At 41.8% G+C, this 23696-nt stretch overlaps 1 protein-coding gene across 1 annotated transcript in view; it reads left to right on the top strand.

Moving 5' to 3' along the window:
- The window catches only part of LOC129164995 (uncharacterized), a 27357-nt gene extending 4001 nt beyond the window's left edge, over window positions 1–23356 (top strand). Inside the window, exons 6-7 of the mRNA XM_070544392.1 lie at window positions 22138–22171; window positions 23265–23356. Of these exons, the coding sequence (XP_070400493.1) occupies window positions 22138–22169 (32 nt within the window). The 3' untranslated portion in view covers window positions 22170–22171; window positions 23265–23356. The remainder of the gene's footprint in view (window positions 1–22137; window positions 22172–23264) is intronic.
- Window positions 23357–23696: the final 340 nt, after the last annotated feature.

The following is a 23696-nucleotide window of genomic DNA, read 5'->3' as shown; positions in this document are numbered from 1 at the left end:
GCACCATGATCCTTTAGCAGCATGATGTTGTAGCACCATGATGTTGTAGTACCATGATGTTGTCGCACCATGATCCTTTAGCACCATGATGTTGTAGCACCATGATCCTTTAGCACCATGATGTTGTAGCACCATGATCCTTTAGCACCATGATGTTGTAGCACCATGATGTTATAGCACCATGATCCCTTAGCACCATGATGTTGTAGCACCATGATGTTGTAGAAACATGATGTTGTAGAACCATGATCTTTAGCACCATGATGTTGTAGAACCATGAAGTTGAAGCACCATGATCCTGTAGCACCATGATGTTGTTGCACTTAGAGGTTGTAGCACCATGATTTTGTAGCACCATGATGTTGTAGCACCATGATCCTTTAGCACCATGATGTTGTAGCACCATGATGTTGTAGAGCCATGATGTTGTAGAAACATGATGTTGTAGCACCATGATCCTTTAGCACCATGATGTTGTAGCACCATGATGTTGTAGCACCATGATCCTTTAGCACCATGATCCTTTAGCACCATGATGTTGTAGCACCATGATGTTGTAGCACCATGATCCTTTAGCACCATGATGTTGTAGCACCATGATGTTGTAGCACCATGATCCTTTAGCACCATGATGTTGTAGAACCAAGATGTTGTAGCACCATGATGTTGTAGCACCATGATCCTTTAGCACCATGATGTTGTAGCACCATGATGTTGTAGTGCCATGATGTTGTAGAAACATGATGTTGTAGCACCATGATCCTTTAGCACCATGATCCTTTAGCACCATGATGTTGTAGCACCATGATGTTGTAGCACCATGATCCTTTAGCACCATGATGTTGTAGAACCAAGATGTTGTAGCACCATGATGTTGTAGCACCATGATCCTTTAGCACCATGATGTTATAGCACCATGATCCCTTAGCACCATGATGTTGTAGCACCATGATCCTTTAGCACCATGATGTTGTAGCACCATGATGTTGTAGCACCATGATGTTATAGCACCATGATCCCTTAGCACCATGATGTTGTAGCACCATGATGTTATAGCACCATGATCCTTTAGCACCATGATGTTGTAGCACCATGATGTTGTCGCACCATGATCCTTTAGCAGCATGATGTTGTAGCACCATGATGTTGTAGCACCATGATCCTTTAGCACCATGATGTTGTGGCACCATGATGTTGTCGCACCATGATCCTTTAGCAGCATGATATTGTAGCACCATGATGTTGTAGTACCATGATGTTGTCGCACCATGATCCTTTAGCACCATGATGTTGTAGCACCATGATGTTGTAGCACCATGATCCTTTAGCACCATGATGTTGTAGCACCATGATCCTTTAGCACCATGATGTTGTAGCACCATGATGTTATAGCACCATGATCCCTTAGCACCATGATGTTGTAGCACCATGATGTTGTAGAAACATGATGTTGTAGAATCATGATCTTTAGCACCATGATGTTGTAGAACCATGAAGTTGAAGCACCATGATCCTGTAGCACCATGATGTTGTTGCACTATGAGGTTGTAGCACCATGATTTTGTACCACCATGATGTTGTAGCACCATGATCCTTTAGCACCATGATGTTGTAGCACCATGATGTTGTAGAGCCATGATGTTGTAGAAACATGATGTTGTAGCACCATGATCCTTTAACACCATGATCCTTTAGCACCATGATGTTGTAGCACCATGATCCTTTAGCACCATGATGTTGTAGCACCATGATGTTGTAGCACCATGATCCTTTAGCACCATGATGTTGTAGCACCATGATGTTGTAGAGCCATGATGTTGTAGAAACATGATGTTGTAGCACCATGATCCTTTAGCACCATGATGTTGTAGCACCATGATCCTTTAGCACCATGATGTTGTAGCACCATGATGTTGTAGCACCATGATCCTTTAGCACCATGATGTTGTAGAACCAAGATGTTGTAGCACCATGATGTTGTAGCACCATGATCCTTTAGCACCATGATGTTGTAGAAACATGATGTTGTAGCACCATGATCCTTTAGCACCATGATCCTTTAGCACCATGATGTTGTAGCGCCATGATCCTTTAGCACCATGATGTTGTAGCACCATGATCCTTTAGCACCATGATGTTGTAGCACCATGATGTTGTAGAGCCATGATGTTCTAGAAACATGATGTTGTAGCACCATGATCCTTTAGCACCATGATGTTGTAGCACCATGATCCTTTAGCACCATGATGTTATAGCACCATGATCCCTTAGCACCATGATGTTGTAGCACCATGATGTTGTAGCACCATGATGTTATAGCACCATGATGTTATAGCACCATGATCCCTTAGCACCATGATGTTGTAGCACCATGATCCTTTAGCACCATGATGTTGTAGCACCATGATGTTGTCGCACCATGATCCTTTAGCAACATGATGTTGTAGCACCATGATGTTGTAGTACCATGATGTTGTCGCACCATGATCCTTTAGCACCATGATGTTGTAGCACCATGATGTTGTAGCACCATGATCCTTTAGCACCATGATGTTGTAGCACCATGATGTTGTAGAGCCATGGTGTTGTAGAAACATGATGTTGTAGCACCATGATCCTTTAGCACCATGATGTTGTAGCACCATGATGTTGTAGCACCATGATCCTTTAGCACCATGATGTTGTAGAACCAAGATGTTGTAGCACCATGATGTTGTAGCACCATGATCCTTTAGCACCATGATGTTATAGCACCATGATCCTTTAGCACCATGATGTTGTAGCACCATGATGTTGTAGCACCATGATGTTGTAGCACCATGATGTTATAGCACCATGATCCCTTAGCACCATGATGTTGTAGCACCATGATCCTTTAGCACCATGATGTTGTAGCACCATGATGTTGTCGCACCATGATCCTTTAGCACCATGATGTTGTAGCACCATGATGTTGTAGCACCATGATCCTTTAGCACCATGATGTTGTAGAACCAAGATGTTGTAGCACCATGATGTTGTAGCACCATGATCCTTTAGCACTATGATGTTATAGCACCATGATCCCTTAGCACCATGATGTTGTAGCACCATGATCCTTTAGCACCATGATGTTGTAGCACCATGATGTTGTAGCACCATGATGTTATAGCACCATGATCCCTTAGCCCCATGATGTTGTAGCACCATGATCCTTTAGCACCATGATGTTGTAGCACCATGATCCTTTAGCAGCATGATGTTGTAGCACCATGGTGTTGTAGTACCATGATGTTGTAGCACCATGATGTTGTAGTACCATGATGTTGTAGCACCATGATCCTTTAGCACCATGATGTTGTAGCACCATGATCCCTTAGCACCATGATGTTGTAGCACCATGATGTTGTAGTACCATGATGTTGTAGCACCATGATCCTTTAGCACCATGATGTTGTAGCACCATGATCCTTTAGCACCATGATGTTGTAGCACCATGATCCCTTAGCACCATGATGTTGTAGCACCATGATGTTGTAGCACCATGATCCTTTAGCACCATGATGTTGTAGCACCATGATGTTGTAGAGCCATGATGTTGTAGAAACATGATGTTGTAGCACCATGATCCTTTAGCACCATGATCTTTTAGCACCATGATGTTGTAGCACCATGATGTTGTAGCACCATGATCCTTTAGCACCATGATGTTGTAGAACCAAGATGTTGTAGCACCATGATGTTATAGCACCATGATCCCTTAGCACCATGATGTTGTAGCACCATGATCCTTTAGCACCATGATGTTGTAGCACCATGATGTTGTAGCACCATGATGTTATAGCACCATGATCCCATAGCACCATGATGTTGTAGCACCATGATCCTTTAGCACCATGATGTTGTAGCACCATGATGTTGTCGCACCATGATCCTTTAGCAGCATGATGTTGTAGCACCATGATGTTGTAGCTCCATGATGTTGTCGCACCATGATCCTTTAGCAGCATGATGTTGTAGCACCATGATGTTGTAGTACCATGATGTTGTAGCACCATGATCCTTTAGCACCATGATGTTGTAGCACCATGATCCTTTAGCACCATGATGTTGTAGCACCATGATGTTGTAGTACCATGATGTTGTAGCACCATGATCCTTTAGCACCATGATGTTGTAGCACCATGATCCCTTAGCACCATGATGTTGTAGCACCATGATCCTTTAGCACCATGATGTTGTAGCACCATGATGTTGTAGTACCAAGATGTTGTAGCACCATGATCCTTTAGCACCATGATGTTATAGGACCATGATCCCTTAGCACCATGATGTTGTAGCACCATGATCCTTTAGCACCATGATGTTGTAGCACCATGATGTTGTCGCACCATGATCCTTTAGCAGCATGATGTTGTAGCACCATGATGTTGTAGCTCCATGATGTTGTCGCACCATGATCCTTTAGCAGCATGATGTTGTAGCACCATGATGTTGTAGTACCATGATGTTGTAGCACCATGATCCTTTAGCACCATGATGTTGTAGCACCATGATCCTTTAGCACCATGATGTTGTAGCACCATGATGTTGTCGCACCATGATCCTTTAGCACCATGATGTTGTAGCACCATGATGTTGTAGCACCATGATCCTTTAGCACCATGATGTTGTAGAACCATGAAGTTGAAGCACCATGATCCTGTAGCACCATGATGTTGTTGCACTATGAGGTTGTAGCACCATGATTTTGTAGCACCATGATGTTGTAGAAACATGATGTTGTAGCACCATGATCCTTTAGCACCATGATGTTGTAGCACCATGATCCTTTAGCACCATGATGTTGTAGCACCATGATTTTGTAGCACCATGATGTTGTAGAAACATGATGTTGTAGTACCATGATCCTTTAGCACCATGATGTTGTAGCACCATGATCCTTTAGCACCATGATGTTGTAGAGCCATGATGGTGTAGAAACATGATGTTGTAGCACCATGATCCTTTAGCACCATGATGTTGTAGCACCATGATGTTGTAGAAACATGATGTTGTAGCACCATGATGTTGTAGAGCCATGATGTTGTAGCACCATGATGTTGTAGCACCATGATGTTGTAGCACCATGATGTTGTAGAGCCATGATGTTGTAGAAACATGATGTTGTAGCACCATGATGTTGTAGAAACATGACGTTGTAGCACCATGATTCTGTAGCACCATGATGTTGTAGAAACATGATGTTGTAGCACCATGATGTTGTAGAAACATGTTGTAGCACCATGATCCTTTAGCACCATGATGTTGTAGCACCATGATGTTGTAGCACCATGATGTTGTAGAGCCATGATGTTGTAGCACCATGATCCTTTAGCAGCATGATGTTGTAGCACCATGATCATTTAGCACCATGATGTTGTAGCACCATGATCCTTTAGCAGCATGATGTTGTAGCACCATGATCCTTTAGCAGCATGATGTTGTAGCACCATGATCATTTAGCACCATGATGTTGTAGCACCATGATCCTTTAGCAGCATGATGTTGTAGCACCATGATACTTTAGCAGCATGATGTTGTAGCACCATGATCCTTTTGCACCATGACGTTGTCGCACCTTGATCCTTTAGCAGCATGATGTTGTCGCACCATGATCCTTTAGCAGCATGATGTTGTAGCACCATGATCCTTTAGCAGCATGATGTTGTAGCACCATGATCCTTTTGCACCATGACGTTGTCGCACCTTGATCCTTTAGCAACATGATGTTGTAGCACCATGATCCTTTAGCACCATGATGTTGTCGCACCATGATCCTTTAGCAGCATGATGTTGTAGCACCATGATCCTTTAGCAGCATGATGTTGTAGCACCATGATCCTTTTGCACCATGACGTTGTCGCACCTTGATCCTTTAGCACCATGATGTTGTAGCACCATGATCCTGTAGCACCATGATGTTGTAGCACCATGATGTTGTAGCACCATGATGTTGTAGAAACATGATGTTGTAGCACCATGATCCTTTAGCACCATGATGTTGTAGCACCATGATCCTTTAGCACCATGATGTTGTAGCACCATGATCCTTTAGCACCATGATGTTGTAGCACCATGATGTTGTAGAGCCATGATGTTGTAGAAACATGATGTTGTAGAAACATGATGTTGTAGAAACATGATGTTGTAGCACCATGATCCTTTAGCACCATGATGCTGTAGCACCATGATGTTGTAGCACCATGATGTTGTAGAGCCATGATGTTGTAGAAACATGATGTTGTAGCACCATGATCCTTTAGCAGCATGATGTTGTAGCACCATGATCATTTAGCACCATGATGTTGTAGCACCATGATCCTTTAGCACCATGATGTTGTAGCACCATGATGTTGTAGAAACATGATGTTGTAGCACCATGATGTTGTAGAGCCATGATGTTGTAGCACCATGATGTTGTAGCACCATGATGTTGTAGCACCATGATGTTGTAGAGCCATGATGTTGTAGAAACATGATGTTGTAGCACCATGATGTTGTAGAAACATGACGTTGTAGCACCATGATTCTGTAGCACCATGATGTTGTAGAAACATGATGTTGTAGCACCATGATGTTGTAGAAATATGTTGTAGCACCATGATCCTTTAGCACCATGATGTTGTAGCACCATGATGTTGTAGCACCATGATGTTGTAGAGCCATGATGTTGTAGCACCATGATCCTTTAGCAGCATGATGTTGTAGCACCATGATCATTTAGCACCATGATGTTGTAGCACCATGATCCTTTAGCAGCATGATGTTGTAGCACCATGATCCTTTAGCAGCATGATGTTGTAGCACCATGATCATTTAGCACCATGATGTTGTAGCACCATGATCCTTTAGCAGCACGATGTTGTAGCACCATGATACTTTAGCAGCATGATGTTGTAGCACCATGATCCTTTTGCACCATGACGTTGTCGCACCTTGATCCTTTAGCAGCATGATGTTGTCGCACCATGATCCTTTAGCAGCATGATGTTGTAGCACCATGATCCTTTAGCAGCATGATGTTGTAGCACCATGATCCTTTTGCACCATGACGTTGTCGCACCTTGATCCTTTAGCAACATGATGTTGTAGCACCATGATCCTTTAGCACCATGATGTTGTCGCACCATGATCCTTTAGCAGCATGATGTTGTAGCACCATGATCCTTTAGCAGCATGATGTTGTAGCACCATGATCCTTTTGCACCATGACGTTGTCGCACCTTGATCCTTTAGCACCATGATGTTGTAGCACCATGATCCTGTAGCACCATGATGTTGTAGCACCATGATGTTGTAGCACCATGATGTTGTAGCACCATGATGTTGTAGAAACATGATGTTGTAGCACCATGATCCTTTAGCACCATGATGTTGTAGCACCATGATCCTTTAGCACCATGATGTTGTAGCACCATGATCCTTTAGCACCATGATGTTGTAGCACCATGATGTTGTAGAGCCATGATGTTGTAGAAACATGATGTTGTAGAAACATGATGTTGTAGAAACATGATGTTGTAGCACCATGATCCTTTAGCACCATGATGCTGTAGCACCATGATGTTGTAGCACCATGATGTTGTAGAGCCATGATGTTGTAGAAACATGATGTTGTAGCACCATGATCCTTTAGCAGCATGATGTTGTAGCACCATGATCATTTAGCACCATGATGTTGTAGCACCATGATCCTTTAGCACCATGATGTTGTAGCACCATGATGTTGTAGCACCATGATCCTTTAGCACCATGATGTTGTAGCACCATGATGTTGTAGCACCATGATGTTGTAGAGCCATGATGTTGTAGAAACATGATGTTGTAGAAACATGATGTTGTAGCACCATGATCCTTTAGCAGCATGATGTTGTAGCACCATGATGTTGTAGTACCATGATGTTGTAGCACCATGATCCTTTAGCACCATGATGTTGTAGCACCATGATCCTTTAGCACCATGATGTTGTAGCACCATGATGTTGTAGTACCATGATGTTGTAGCACCATGATCCTTTAGCACCATGATGTTGTAGCACCATGATCCCTTAGCACCATGATGTTGTAGCACCATGATCCTTTAGCACCATGATGTTGTAGCACCATGATGTTGTAGTACCAAGATGTTGTAGCACCATGATCCTTTAGCACCATGATGTTATAGGACCATGATCCCTTAGCACCATGATGTTGTAGCACCATGATCCTTTAGCACCATGATGTTGTAGCACCATGATGTTGTCGCACCATGATCCTTTAGCAGCATGATGTTGTAGCACCATGATGTTGTAGCTCCATGATGTTGTCGCACCATGATCCTTTAGCAGCATGATGTTGTAGCACCATGATGTTGTAGTACCATGATGTTGTAGCACCATGATCCTTTAGCACCATGATGTTGTAGCACCATGATCCTTTAGCACCATGATGTTGTAGCACCATGATGTTGTAGCACCATGATGTTGTCGCACCATGATCCTTTAGCACCATGATGTTGTAGCACCATGATGTTGTAGCACCATGATGTTGTAGAACCATGAAGTTGAAGCACCATGATCCTGTAGCACCATGATGTTGTTGCACTATGAGGTTGTAGCACCATGATTTTGTAGCACCATGATGTTGTAGAAACATGATGTTGTAGCACCATGATCCTTTAGCACCATGATGTTGTAGCACCATGATCCTTTAGCACCATGATGTTGTAGCACCATGATTTTGTAGCACCATGATGTTGTAGAAACATGATGTTGTAGAAACATGATGTTGTAGTACCATGATCCTTTAGCACCATGATGTTGTAGCACCATGATCCTTTAGCACCATGATGTTGTAGAGCCATGATGGTGTAGAAACATGATGTTGTAGCACCATGATCCTTTAGCACCATGATGTTGTAGCACCATGATGTTGTAGAAACATGATGTTGTAGCACCATGATGTTGTAGAGCCATGATGTTGTAGCACCATGATGTTGTAGCACCATGATGTTGTAGCACCATGATGTTGTAGAAACATGATGTTGTAGCACCATGATGTTGTAGAAACATGACGTTGTAGCACCATGATTCTGTAGCACCATGATGTTGTAGAAACATGATGTTGTAGCACCATGATGTTGTAGAAACATGTTGTAGCACCATGATCCTTTAGCACCATGATGTTGTAGCACCATGATGTTGTAGCACCATGATGTTGTAGAGCCATGATGTTGTAGCACCATGATCCTTTAGCAGCATGATGTTGTAGCACCATGATCATTTAGCACCATGATGTTGTAGCACCATGATCCTTTAGCAGCATGATGTTGTAGCACCATGATCCTTTAGCAGCATGATGTTGTAGCACCATGATCATTTAGCACCATGATGTTGTAGCACCATGATCCTTTAGCAGCATGATGTTGTAGCACCATGATACTTTAGCAGCATGATGTTGTAGCACCATGATCCTTTTGCACCATGACGTTGTCGCACCTTGATCCTTTAGCAGCATGATGTTGTCGCACCATGATCCTTTAGCAGCATGATGTTGTAGCACCATGATCCTTTAGCAGCATGATGTTGTAGCACCATGATCCTTTTGCACCATGACGTTGTCGCACCTTGATCCTTTAGCAACATGATGTTGTAGCACCATGATCCTTTAGCACCATGATGTTGTCGCACCATGATCCTTTAGCAGCATGATGTTGTAGCACCATGATCCTTTAGCAGCATGATGTTGTAGCACCATGATCCTTTTGCACCATGACGTTGTCGCACCTTGATCCTTTAGCACCATGATGTTGTAGCACCATGATCCTGTAGCACCATGATGTTGTAGCACCATGATGTTGTAGCACCATGATGTTGTAGAAACATGATGTTGTAGCACCATGATCCTTTAGCACCATGATGTTGTAGCACCATGATCCTTTAGCACCATGATGTTGTAGCACCATGATCCTTTAGCACCATGATGTTGTAGCACCATGATGTTGTAGAGCCATGATGTTGTAGAAACATGATGTTGTAGAAACATGATGTTGTAGAAACATGATGTTGTAGCACCATGATCCTTTAGCACCATGATGCTGTAGCACCATGATGTTGTAGCACCATGATGTTGTAGAGCCATGATGTTGTAGAAACATGATGTTGTAGCACCATGATCCTTTAGCAGCATGATGTTGTAGCACCATGATCATTTAGCACCATGATGTTGTAGCACCATGATCCTTTAGCACCATGATGTTGTAGCACCATGATGTTGTAGAAACATGATGTTGTAGCACCATGATGTTGTAGAGCCATGATGTTGTAGCACCATGATGTTGTAGCACCATGATGTTGTAGAGCCATGATGTTGTAGAAACATGATGTTGTAGCACCATGATGTTGTAGCACCATGATGTTGTAGAGCCATGATGTTGTAGAAACATGATGTTGTAGCACCATGATGTTGTAGAAACATGACGTTGTAGCACCATGATTCTGTAGCACCATGATGTTGTAGAAACATGATGTTGTAGCACCATGATGTTGTAGAAACATGTTGTAGCACCATGATCCTTTAGCACCATGATGTTGTAGCACCATGATGTTGTAGCACCATGATGTTGTAGAGCCATGATGTTGTAGCACCATGATCCTTTAGCAGCATGATGTTGTAGCACCATGATCATTTAGCACCATGATGTTGTAGCACCATGATCCTTTAGCAGCATGATGTTGTAGCACCATGATCCTTTAGCAGCATGATGTTGTAGCACCATGATCATTTAGCACCATGATGTTGTAGCACCATGATCCTTTAGCAGCACGATGTTGTAGCACCATGATACTTTAGCAGCATGATGTTGTAGCACCATGATCCTTTTGCACCATGACGTTGTCGCACCTTGATCCTTTAGCAGCATGATGTTGTCGCACCATGATCCTTTAGCAGCATGATGTTGTAGCACCATGATCCTTTAGCAGCATGATGTTGTAGCACCATGATCCTTTTGCACCATGACGTTGTCGCACCTTGATCCTTTAGCAACATGATGTTGTAGCACCATGATCCTTTAGCACCATGATGTTGTCGCACCATGATCCTTTAGCAGCATGATGTTGTAGCACCATGATCCTTTAGCAGCATGATGTTGTAGCACCATGATCCTTTTGCACCATGACGTTGTCGCACCTTGATCCTTTAGCACCATGATGTTGTAGCACCATGATCCTGTAGCACCATGATGTTGTAGCACCATGATGTTGTAGCACCATGATGTTGTAGAAACATGATGTTGTAGCACCATGATCCTTTAGCACCATGATGTTGTAGCACCATGATCCTTTAGCACCATGATGTTGTAGCACCATGATCCTTTAGCACCATGATGTTGTAGCACCATGATGTTGTAGAGCCATGATGTTGTAGAAACATGATGTTGTAGAAACATGATGTTGTAGAAACATGATGTTGTAGCACCATGATCCTTTAGCACCATGATGCTGTAGCACCATGATGTTGTAGCACCATGATGTTGTAGAGCCATGATGTTGTAGAAACATGATGTTGTAGCACCATGATCCTTTAGCAGCATGATGTTGTAGCACCATGATCATTTAGCACCATGATGTTGTAGCACCATGATCCTTTAGCACCATGATGTTGTAGCACCATGATGTTGTAGCACCATGATCCTTTAGCACCATGATGTTGTAGCACCATGATGTTGTAGCACCATGATGTTGTAGAGCCATGATGTTGTAGAAACATGATGTTGTAGAAACATGATGTTGTAGCACCATGATCCTTTAGCACCATGATGCTGTAGCACCATGATGTTGTAGCACCATGATGTTGTAGAGCCATGATGTTGTAGAAACATGATGTTGTAGCACCATGATCCTTTAGCAGCATGATGTTGTAGCACCATGATCCTTTAGCACCATGACGTTGTCGCACCTTGATCCTTTAGCAGCATGATGTTGTCGCACCATGATCCTTTAGCAGCATGATGTTGTAGCACCATGATCCTTTAGCAGCATGATGTTGTAGCACCATGATCCTTTAGCAGCATGATGTTGTAGCACCATGATCCTTTAGCAGCATGATGTTGTCGCACCATGATCCTTTAGCAGCATGATGTTGTAGCACCATGATCCTTTAGCAGCATGATGTTGTAGCACCATGATCCTTTAGCAGCATGATGTTGTAGCACCATGATCCTTTTGCACCATGACGTTGTCGCACCTTGATCCTTTAGCAGCATGATGTTGTCGCACAATAATTCTTTAGCACCATGAGTGTGTAGCACCATAATTCTGTAGCACCTTCATCCTGTAGCAACATGATGCTGTAAAACCAATACCCTGTAGCACCAGAACAGAAAACAGAAAATTGTGTAATGTTGAATCTTCCCATTGGTCTTATGATGCTGTTTGCAGAGTGAGCATTGCTGTCATGTACTGTGTCCCTTCCTGTTCCCACTTCAGGCTCTCCTCTTGTGTCCTCCTAGTCACTTCCTAGTTGTCTTTAGATTAGTCCTCCTCACCCATCTGGTTATTAGTGGGTTATTTTTGCCCTCTGTCTTTTAGGTTTAGTTAGATCCAGTTTTTATAGGTTAATGTTTATCTGCCCTCCTGCCAAGCTATTTCCCTGCCCATTTAGTTAATTGATTCCACCAGTTTCTCCTCAGCTCACAGTCCTCACACCTGTCACCTGTTTCCCTGATTACCTCCCTCTGTGTTTATAAGCATTGTCTTGTCATTCTGTGGTTGTTGGTTCATTGTCTTAGGTCAGCGTTGTTTTGTCTCTTGTCTCTAGTCTTTAGGTCTCTGCTCAGAAGGTGAGCTTTTGGTTTTTTGGTCTGAGTTTAGTTATTAGGTTTTGGCTTTCTCCCCATGGATTTTTGGTTATCTTCCTAAATAAAGGATTTTACTTTTTCAACCGCTCCTGCCTGTGTGTTCTGGATTTCCTGCACCTTGGGTCCAAACTTCCTGCTCTCAAAGTGACAATTGCCCTGCTTTACTTGGCAGCGGCTGATGCCCCTAGACTCTGGAAGACTCTTTCTCTGAACCTGAGATTAGTGAACTTGGTGGTCTCCTTTAAAAAAAATTCTGAAAACCTACCTGTTCAGGCTGGCTTTGTAGTGACCTTTGATTTCTTCATCAATATCTTCTTATTCAGCTCTCTCTGCAAATTTAGACTTTCCAGGGATCCACTGATTATCTCTTTCACTTTCCCCATCTTCATAGTTTTTAAATCACAATTTTATTTTTGTAATACATTTTTTAAATCTTTTTATATTTTTTATTTTTTGTTCTTGAGAAGTGCTATATAAAAGATTGTTTCTTCTTCAAGTAATTCAGCATGAAAGACTGCTGCTGTAACATCCAACCCAAAAATCATCTATGTTGAAATATAAATGTAGCACCAAGAGTCAGGATATCAGAGTTGGGTTGATTATTTCTTTGTTGTAACAAAGTTTCCTTATCAGTCCTTTTTCCTACCAAGTAAAACCTGTAAGGATCCTACTTCCAAGGAAGAAACAACGCAAATGAAAATGTGCGATAACACCTCAATGTTCCTTTAGAATTTTGTTCATTCCTTTACCAGGATATTCTGGAGGTTAACCAAAATGGTGTTGGTCACTCACTCACTATGAAGTTAATTCTTATCAAAAAGCATCAGACACAATCACACTGTGTTCCACCTCACCCCTTCGGAGACACTCTTCACGGATCAGGAGGTCATTAAGGTCGGGTGACCTCTTAGCACCCAGGTCCAGTAGATTGACCACAGCGCCGACTTCTCCCGTCCAGAGATGCTGCTAGGCACACAGATAGGATGAAACCGTTTGCGTCTCTGCAGGAACCGATTGCTGTGTCAGCTTGCAACAACCTTGACAGCATGTCAAAGCTGCTTAGTTAAAGACTTCACCACAGGCGGCCGTTTCCGTAGCTTCCCCTAGAACTGTAGAGCTGGAACTCGTAAGAACTGCAACTGCTGAATCACCAGAGTGATCCTGTTTTTAATGTTCTCATGTTATGATTTGTGTGGCCAACCAGAGATTGACATGTTGAGGAATATTACCAAGACAACCTCAGAAACATGCCTTCTGTGATACCGGACGCTCTGATCTGGGATAAAGAGATATCTATGGGTCACGCATTTGACTTAACTTTACCTTGGCCTTGTGTAAGTGTAGATGGTGATGGCCTTGTCAATCAACATTACTGATCAATGTAATCATAACATAACATTCATTTCAAACTTCAGTCATTCAAGCACAGTATTATGACAGCATTTCATTTATATTATAATTATTATAAGTGACAATAAATAAACGTTTATTTAATGATTATTTAACTTATAAGTTTTGAAAGTTCACATTTAATTTAAAGGGACTTTACGGAGTTTAGAATTTTTATGCTCGTGATTGCCCCCTCAGGCCAAAAGCGTAATGGCAGCTTCAATAGTAGGCTCGTGCACGAGGCGCGCATGCTGTACGTGCACACTCCTTAACGAAAATAACAGCTGAGACAGTCCTGTGTGTGTGTGTGTGTGTGTGTGGGGGGGGGGGGGGGGGCGCAGCTAATTAATTAAATAATTTGGTTCTGTACCTTTCTCTTCAGCACAGCCGACAAAGGTTTAAGATGGGTCAGTCCTCCTGCATGCTCAGATCATTCCCTTCGCTTGCTTGAAAAATTGTTCCAAAATGAAAGTTGAACCCACATCTTTTTTATCTGTGAATTCAATGCCATTCGGCAAATATTTGGGCATCTTGCTGTAAAAAAATATACCATTAATGTAAAAAATAAACTCTAAATAAACTATGTTCACATCCAGAATCTAACCCGGGTCTTCTGCACGAAAGTTCGACATCTTACTAGGTAAGCTAAAGCACCAGTAATGTCTTTTGTATCTGTAATATTTATATCCTTGATGACAGCTGAAACAACATTCAAAGAACGGTTTGGAGCGAAAAGGGCTATTTTGTTGCTAATTTGCAGGAAATATCTAGAAGAAAGTGGCTAAGGGTCCTCAGAAATGTAGCTAGGTTCATCACTAGGCATTAGGAGCAGCGACAAAGTTGCTGAGTTGGCACTACCTCTCTCTCTGCTGCTAAAGCTACGGATAGCAAATGCTACGGGCTATGTGCCTGAGCATGAACGCGCATGAAGCAGCCTGCTCCGCCCGAGCAGCTCTCTTTTTCTGTGATTTTACAGAAAAACAGGCAATAACAGTAAAAATGCCAGGGCTCATTCTACAGGACCAGGGCATTGCAGGAGAATGTATGAAGAAATTTATCATTTCTATACTTGTTTTGGCTGTCAAACTTCCATAATGCCCCTTTAAGAATTCATTCTTTGATTTAGCAACTAATCTGAGCTGTGAGTGTTCACTTATTCAGAGGCATGAAGAATCCTGTAGGACGATAAGAGAAGCTTGAGGCCTTGAGGAGGGAACATCATTGTTGACACTACGTTATCATGTGTTCAGAGCCGCAGAGAGGCTCTGCGCTCCAGCTAATGGGATGAAGGCAGGCAGATTAAAGGGAACACATGCAGTCTCGTGTCTCCATTTCAACCAGATGTTGAAGGGTCAAACTGTACTTAAAAACTGACCATTGCTGGACATTACAAAGGACAAGGGAGAGCCGTCTTTACCGACTGTACACTCCACCTCCCTCTACTCACCCACTTGTCCAGATTCAAAGTGCTAACACTAGCATACAAAGTCCGAGATGGTATGGCTCCCATCTACCTGGGTCCTCTTGCAAGGGCTTACGTCTCGGCCCGGCCATTCCAGTTATCACAGGATCGTTGGCTAGCAGTGCCTACACCACGCTCAGGACAATCCAGACAACCTAACCTTTTAGATGGAGGCATGTTGGAGGCAGGGCAAGGGAGAGGCATCTTTACCGACTGTGCACTCCACCTCCCTCTACTCCCCCATTTGTCCAGATCTAGGCTAACTTCAGATTTTAACCATAGGCCCTATCAAATAAAAATGTCTAGTTTTAAAAGTAGACAAGGTGTCTGCCTCACGGACTAAAGCTGGGAGCTGGATCCACAAGAGAGGAAACTGATAGCAAAAAGATCTGCCTCCCATCCTAATTTTAGATATTCTGGGAACCACCAGTAAACCTGCATTCTGAGAGCGAAGTGCTCGGTTAGGAACGTATGGAACAATCAGATCACTGATGTATGATGGAGCTTGATTATTAAGAGCTTTATATGTGAGAAGGAGGATCTTAAAATCTATTCTGAATTTAACAGGCAGCCAATGTAGAGAAGCTAAGACAGGAGAGATATGATCTCTCTTTTTAATTCTCATCAGAACTCTAGCTGCAACATTTTGGACAAGCTGAAGACTTTTAACTACATTCTGTGGACTTCCTGAGAGTAATGAATTACAGTAATCCAGTCTTGATGTAATAAATGCATGAACTAGTTTTTCAGCATCACTCCTGGAAAGGATGCTTCTAGTCTTAGCAATATTCCGAAAATGGAAGGAGAAAATCCTACAAACCTGTTTAACGTGGGATTTGAATGACATGTCCTGGTCAAAGTTAACACTAAGGCTTCTTACTTTGTTCTCGGAGATTAATGTAATGCCGTTCAGGTCAGGTGATTGACTAAGCCGTTTCCTTTTCTCAATTTAGGGTTCAAAGATGAGAACTTTTGTCTTGCCTTGATGTAAAGCAGAAACTTAAGAGTCATCCAATTTTTTATGGCTTAAAGACAAGTATGTAATCTAACTAACTGATTAGGTTCATCAGGGTTAATGGATACATATAACTGAATACTGTCAGCATAACAGTGGAAGTTTATTCCATGCTGTCTAATGATTTTACCAATTGGAAGCATATATATATATATATATATATATATATATATATATATATATATATATATATATATATATACAGGTGCTGGCCAGTAAATTAGAATATCATCAAAAGGTTGAAAATATTTCAGTAATTCCATTCAAAACGTGAAACTTGTACATTATATTCATGCAATGCACACAGACCAATGTATTTCCAATGTTCATTACATTTAAATTTGATATTCATAAGTGACAACTAATGAAAACTCCAAATTTGGTATCTCAAAAAATTAGAATATTCTGAAAAGGCTGAATATAGAAGACACCTGCTGCCACTCTAATCAGCTGATTTACTCAAAACACCTGCAAAGGCCTTTAAAAGGTCCCTCAGTCTTGTTTTGAAGGCACCACAATCATGGGGAAGACTTCTGACTTAACAGCTGTCCAAAAGACAATCATTGACACCTTGCACAAGGAGGGCAAGACACAAAAGGTGATTGCTAAAGAAGCTGGCTGTTCGCAGAGCTCTGTGTCCAAGCACATTAACAGACAGGCGAAGGGACGGAAAAAATGTGGTAGAAAAAAGTGTACAAGCTCTAGGGATAACCGCACCCTGCAGAGAATTGTGACGACAAACCCATTCAAAAATGTGGGGGAGATCCACAAAGAGTGGACTGCAGCTGGAGTCAGCGCTTCAAGAACCACCACGAGGAGACTCATGAAAGACATGGGATTCAGGTGTCGCATTCCGTGTGTCAAGCCACTCCTGAACAAGAAACAGCGCAAGAAGCGTCTCGCCTGGGCCAAGGACAAAAAGGACTGGACTGATGCTGAGTGGTCCAAAGTTATGTTTTCTGATGAAAGCAAGTTCTGCATTTCCTTTGGAAATCAAGGACCCAGAGTCTGGAGGAAGAGCGGAGAAGCACAGAATCCATGTTGCATGAGGTCCAGTGTAAAGTTTCCACCGTCAGTGATGGTGTGGGGTGCCATGTCATCTGCCGGTGTTGGCCCACTCTGTTTCCTGAGGTCCAGGGTCAATGCAGCCGTCTACCAGGAAGTTTTAGAGCACTTCATGCTTCCTGCTGCTGACCAACTTTATGGGGATGCAGACTTCACCTTTCAACAGGACTTGGCACCTGCACACAGTGCCAAAACCACCAGCACCTGGTTCAAGGACCATGGTATCCCTGTCCTTGATTGGCCAGCAAACTCGCCTGACCTTAACCCCATAGAAAATCTATGGGGTATTGTGAAGCGGAGGATGCAATACGCTAGACCCAACAATGCAGAGGAGCTGAAGACGACTATCAGAGCAACCTGGGCTCTCATAACACCTGAGCAGTGCCACAGACTGATCGAGTCCATGCCACGCCGCATTACTGCAGTTATTGAGGCAAAAGGAGCCCCGACTAAGTATTGAGTGCTATACATGCACATTCTTTTCATGTTCATTCTTTTCAGTTGGCCAACATTAGAGAAACAAACATTTTTTCATTGGCCTTTAGAATATTCTAATTTTCTGAGATACCAGATTTGATGTTTTCATTGGTTGTCACCTATAAATATCAAAATTAAACGTAATAAACATCGGAAATACATTGGTCTGTGTGCATTGCATGAATATAATGTACAAGTTTCACGTTTTGAATGGAATTACTGAAATATTTTCAACCTTTTGATGATATTCTAATTTACTGGCCAGCACCTGTATATGGTCCAAGCACTGAACCCTGTGGTACTCCACCAGTAACCCTGGAGTATGAAGATTTGTCATGTACATTTACAAAATGAAATCTATCAGACAGGTAGGATTTACCAGTCTAGCACTGTTCCTTTGATCCCTTCAACATCTTGTAACATCCAGAAATGGTCAGTTTTCACCTACATATTGACCTACATGCCACCAGTCATCTGCAGACATAAATTCCATTCTCTAAGGTGGATTTTACATTCTATCTTCCAACAAGCCAAGAAGATACTGCAGCTCTGAACACATGATAACGTATTGTCAACAAACTGTTCCCTTTTCAAGGCCTAAGCTTCCCTCGTAATTTCTACAGGATTCCTCATGCCTCTGAATAAAGTAATGAACAATATGGTTAAATGAAATGTTTTGATTAATCTGTGCTTAAATTACTGTGGTTGAAATGAATATTATTATGGTACGATCAGTAATTTTAGATTTAACAAGTGAATAATTATTTACACTCATTCACAATGTTCATCAGATAAAGTTAAAGTAATTTCTGCACATAGATATTTTCTTAGTCACAAATCACAGCATCCTGTATCTGAAAGAAGGTGTGATGTTCTGAGGTGTAATGATTTAAATTACATGTTATTTAATAAGCCATAAGGCGTAGGATTCCATAGGAAATATGAAATCCACCTTACGGATCTGTGATGTTATTTAAACCAGAAGATTGGAACTTTTTAATGCGGGGATTAGATAACAGCTTCGTATTCACTCAGAGACAACAGAAGAGAGAGTCAAGTTTAAAAGGTTAAAAATTTATTACTAAACAAATTAAAACTAGACTAACTTTAACACTAAATGTATGGTGTAACTAAGGTGAATGAGAACGGAGAATGGTGTGATGTGGAATGTTGCTCCGAACCAGCAAATCCGAAGCATCGATTAGTTCTGATGGGAACTGAAGGTGATGTCTTCGCGCTATGCTTTGGTTAGGAGATTCATAAACACATTTGACGCCATTTGCCGGTCTACATACCCTGACCGGAAGTCCCCGTCTAGATCAGGAGGTGTAAAGGTCCAGCTTGACCTTGTGGAGCCGGAGACTGTGGAAGCAGCTGCGGCAGCCGACCACCAGTCTTGAGATACTCCGGGGTCACGACAATTTTGTTGGCATCTAGTGAGACCCAAACCTGGTTCGTGATGGTTCAGCTTTTATTCTGAAAGGAACCGCTGCAGCAGTTGGAACAGCAACAGATTTTATCCAGCTTGTCGTTGGTTCTTTTGGCTGAAGAGGAAAGTTACGGATTGGCCACTCCGACAACTTCTCTAGAACGCTTTGAACTGGCGTTAAAGATGACGTGGGCATAGTTTTATACTTCAGATGTTTTGGTTTATGGTGGAATGAAAAGATGACAGATTTACCAAACACCACCAAAACCACGCCTCCGTCAGATCTGGCAGATTCTGATTGGATCAGTGAAAGCAATGTGTCGTCTCTTGACGCTACATGAGATCAGTCCTAGTGGAAACATTTAAAGTCATATTACTTATTATATTCTATAGGATTATAATAAAGTAATTAATACTTTTATTTAACAGATTGGTCACATCTTATTTATTGACTAACACTTTGTTTGATTAGCTTTATTAAAATAGAGTTCTTTGATTTATTAAAAGGAGAGAGTCCATTCTTCAAACTTCTCTTGAGCTGTAAAGAAAGCAGTTTATAACAAATGCATGAGACCTTGAGGCCATATCTCATTCAGACTAGTTCTGTGTCAGAGGAGAGGGGGAAAATGACTTTTGGTGGAAAACAGTCATTTCATACCGTTACACTATCTAGCAGGTGTTTGTCTCCAAAAAGTCGTTCAGCTGGATCATAACAGCTGTGTCTGAAGGTCCCACCAATGTTATGAGCCTATCAGAAGGATGTTGTGGTCCTCAGTATCAACAGCTGCAGTGAGATGGAGCATCAGCAGGACAGATGTTCTACCTGAATCTGTATTTAGACGAATATCATTTAATACTTTAATAAATGCAGTCTCAGTGCTGTGGTGTTGTCTAAAGCCTGACTGGATACTATCTAGCAGGTGTATGTCTCTAAAAAGTTCAGCTGGATCATAACAGCTTTTTCAATCATGTTCCCATGAAAGGAGATTAGAGATGGGTCTCTAGTTATTCATCACTAAGGGACCTAGTTTCCTTTTCTGTAGAAGAGGTTCACCAGCAGCAGTTTTCACTGAAGTAGGAAAATACCTGATACTAAGGAACAGTTAACGGTTTTCACTACATCAGCTTTTAAGCAGCTAAAACATTTTAGAAGAAGTGAGTTGGCAGGTTGTCCAGACAGCAGGTAGATGAGTTTAAGGCCTTAACTATGTTCTCCAGCGTTTTAGCTCTGATCACACTGAGAGCGGGTATTCTAGCCAGATTGTTACTGTGTGGCTGTAGCTGTGGTCTGGTTGTGATGCTTGATTTGATGTTCATGATTTCTTCATTGAAAAGGGATTCAAACTCATTAGACTTAGTTTGGGACATGAAATCAGGGTTTAACTGTGTTGGAGATTAGTTAGCCTCTCACTAGTAGCAAACAGAACACGGGTTAATATTGTAGCGGTCTGCGCCGCCCTCTAGCGGGGTGTGTGTGAAGCAGCAAAGAAGAGTCGACAGGTAGCAGACATAGAACACTTGTAATAGCCGGATGGCTCCCTTTTTCATCCTCCCACACATACATTTAACTCACGGTGCCAACAGGCACCAGATAAGAACAACACAGCGTGAACTCCAAATTGCAACAAACAACACTAACATAACCCCGAACAAAATAACCCTCAGAACACCACAAACTGAATAAGCAACCCCAATTTACCGTCCCCCCAGAGTGCAATGCGGCCTTGCCGGCCTATCAGTGGCAGGGCCGCCACATAATGACCACTGATGACTTTGGAGAAAAAGGCTTGCCTTGCTTTACTTAATCCAGAGTTGTAAGTGTGCAGCTACACTGTGAGGTCTCATAGTGATCTGGTGGGTTACTTTTTCTGAATCGATGCTCAGCTTTCCTGCATTTTCTTTTCGGATCTGTAACTGATGTAGTGAACCTCCATGGAGCTTTTTGTTTGCTACAGATAAGTCTGACCTTTTTGGGGTGCAACGGTGTCAAGGACTTTAAGAGTTTTGCAGATGAAGTGATTTAAAAGTGAATCAGCAAAGCTGGTTGTCGGACTTGTTGATGTATTCATGCGTTCTTTAAAAACCAATGCAGTGTGATCACCCAGATACCTCTGTGTAGCAGGTGAAATGGATATATCAGTTTCCGTTCCCTCTGCTTCACTCCCCCAGCCTCTTTTTACTACTTGTGTTATTATAAGCTAACCGGAAGAATGCCAACATGAAAAGGCACATGTTGCCACCTAATGTACCATAATGTGCATGTAAACTAGATTAAAGACTCCCAGATTCTTACAAAAGATCGACCTGGATTGACTTAGATGTCATTCAGTGTGCATGTAACTGCACTGACTGTGGCAGCAGCAGGGTCTTTTACCTGAAACTGACTTAGGAGAATTCTTACAATGACTTGACTAATTCATGCTTTGTCTTTGTTTATACAGAAACAAGTCTGTCATTCACTAGCAGATACTAGAGGTAAAGGCTTAAGGGGGATCCCCCCGACACACACACACACACATGCGCGCGCACACACACACACACACACACACACACACACACATACATGCACACACACGTTGACGTCAGTGAAGATGATTATGATGGTAATGTTTATGGTTAATGTGGTGATGATGATGATGATAATGATGGTGAAGATAATGATGATGGTGAAGAGGATGTTTAAGTGAATATGATGTTGATGATGATAATCATGATGGCGATTATGATGATGATGTGTATGATGATGATGCTAAAGATTATGATTTTTATGGTGATTATGATGGTGTATGTGAAGATGATGATGATGATTTTGATGATGATGATGAGAATGAGAATGAGAATGATGACGTAGGTGAAGATGATGATGATGGTGGTGATGGTGAAGAGGATGTTTATGGTGAATATGATGATGATGATTGTGTTGATGTTTATGATGATGATGGTGAAGATAATTGTTTTTATGGTGATTATGATGATGTATGTGAAGATGATGATGCTGAGCATGATGATGATGATGTACGTGAAGATGATGATGATGATGATGATCCTGATGACGATTTTGAACGTGATCTTTATGATGATGATGGTGAAGATGATAATGATGTTAATGGTTGATATGATGATGATGATGATGATGATGATGATGATGATGATGAATATAATGATGATATTTGTGAATATGATGATGATGTTGATGAAAATAATTAAGATGATGATGTTTATGATGATGATGATGGTGAAGATGATGATGTTTATGATGATGATGATGATGATGATGATGATGATGCACATGAAGATGATTATGATGATGATGTTTATGATGATGATGATGGTAATGATTGTGAAGTTGATGATGGTGAAGATGATTATGTTTATGGTGATTATGATGATGATGTACGTGAAGATGGTGTTCCCCTCCTTCCTTCTGCTTGATCTAATTTCTCCGTTTGATTGCTGCTAACTCTTCCACCTGTCCCTGTGATATTTTAATCCTGCACACCATAGTCCCTTTGTTTTTCCTGTGTGTTTGTTTCTAACACAAGTTTATGTATTTTTCTGTTTTGTTCAGATGGTGTTCCAGAACATTCGTCCTTGCTCCACGGCTCTTCAGCAGCTGTCAGATGCTCAGTAGGCAGTGTAGATCCTGTGTAGCAATCAGCAGCTACATCTGGCTACTGGGTCTCTGACATCTCTGCCTACATGTTGTAAAGAGCATCCACTTCGCTTGCAGAGGATTCCGACCTCATCACTGGCTGTGAAGACAGGGACATTATGTCATGATGATTCCTCCACTTCTTTTTCTTCTAAATACCTTCTGTCTGATGCCTTAAAAAGGTTGACTAAATGTTAAAGGGAGACCTTTGCTCTCTCCAGAACCTGGCATACAGTGTAGATTCCTGTGTGGTTCAGTTCTACAGCTACATTGTCTGCTGGGTTTCTGGCTGGCAACATAAGCAGCTATTATTACTGAACGAAATAATCCATTTTTACTGTCAGTGTT

Source organism: Nothobranchius furzeri, chromosome 14 (genome assembly GCF_043380555.1).
Source record: "Nothobranchius furzeri strain GRZ-AD chromosome 14, NfurGRZ-RIMD1, whole genome shotgun sequence".
Taxonomy (NCBI): Eukaryota; Metazoa; Chordata; class Actinopteri; order Cyprinodontiformes; family Nothobranchiidae; genus Nothobranchius; species Nothobranchius furzeri.
The sequence above is the reverse complement of the archived record's forward strand: the minus strand, read 5'-3'. Positions and strand labels throughout refer to the sequence as shown.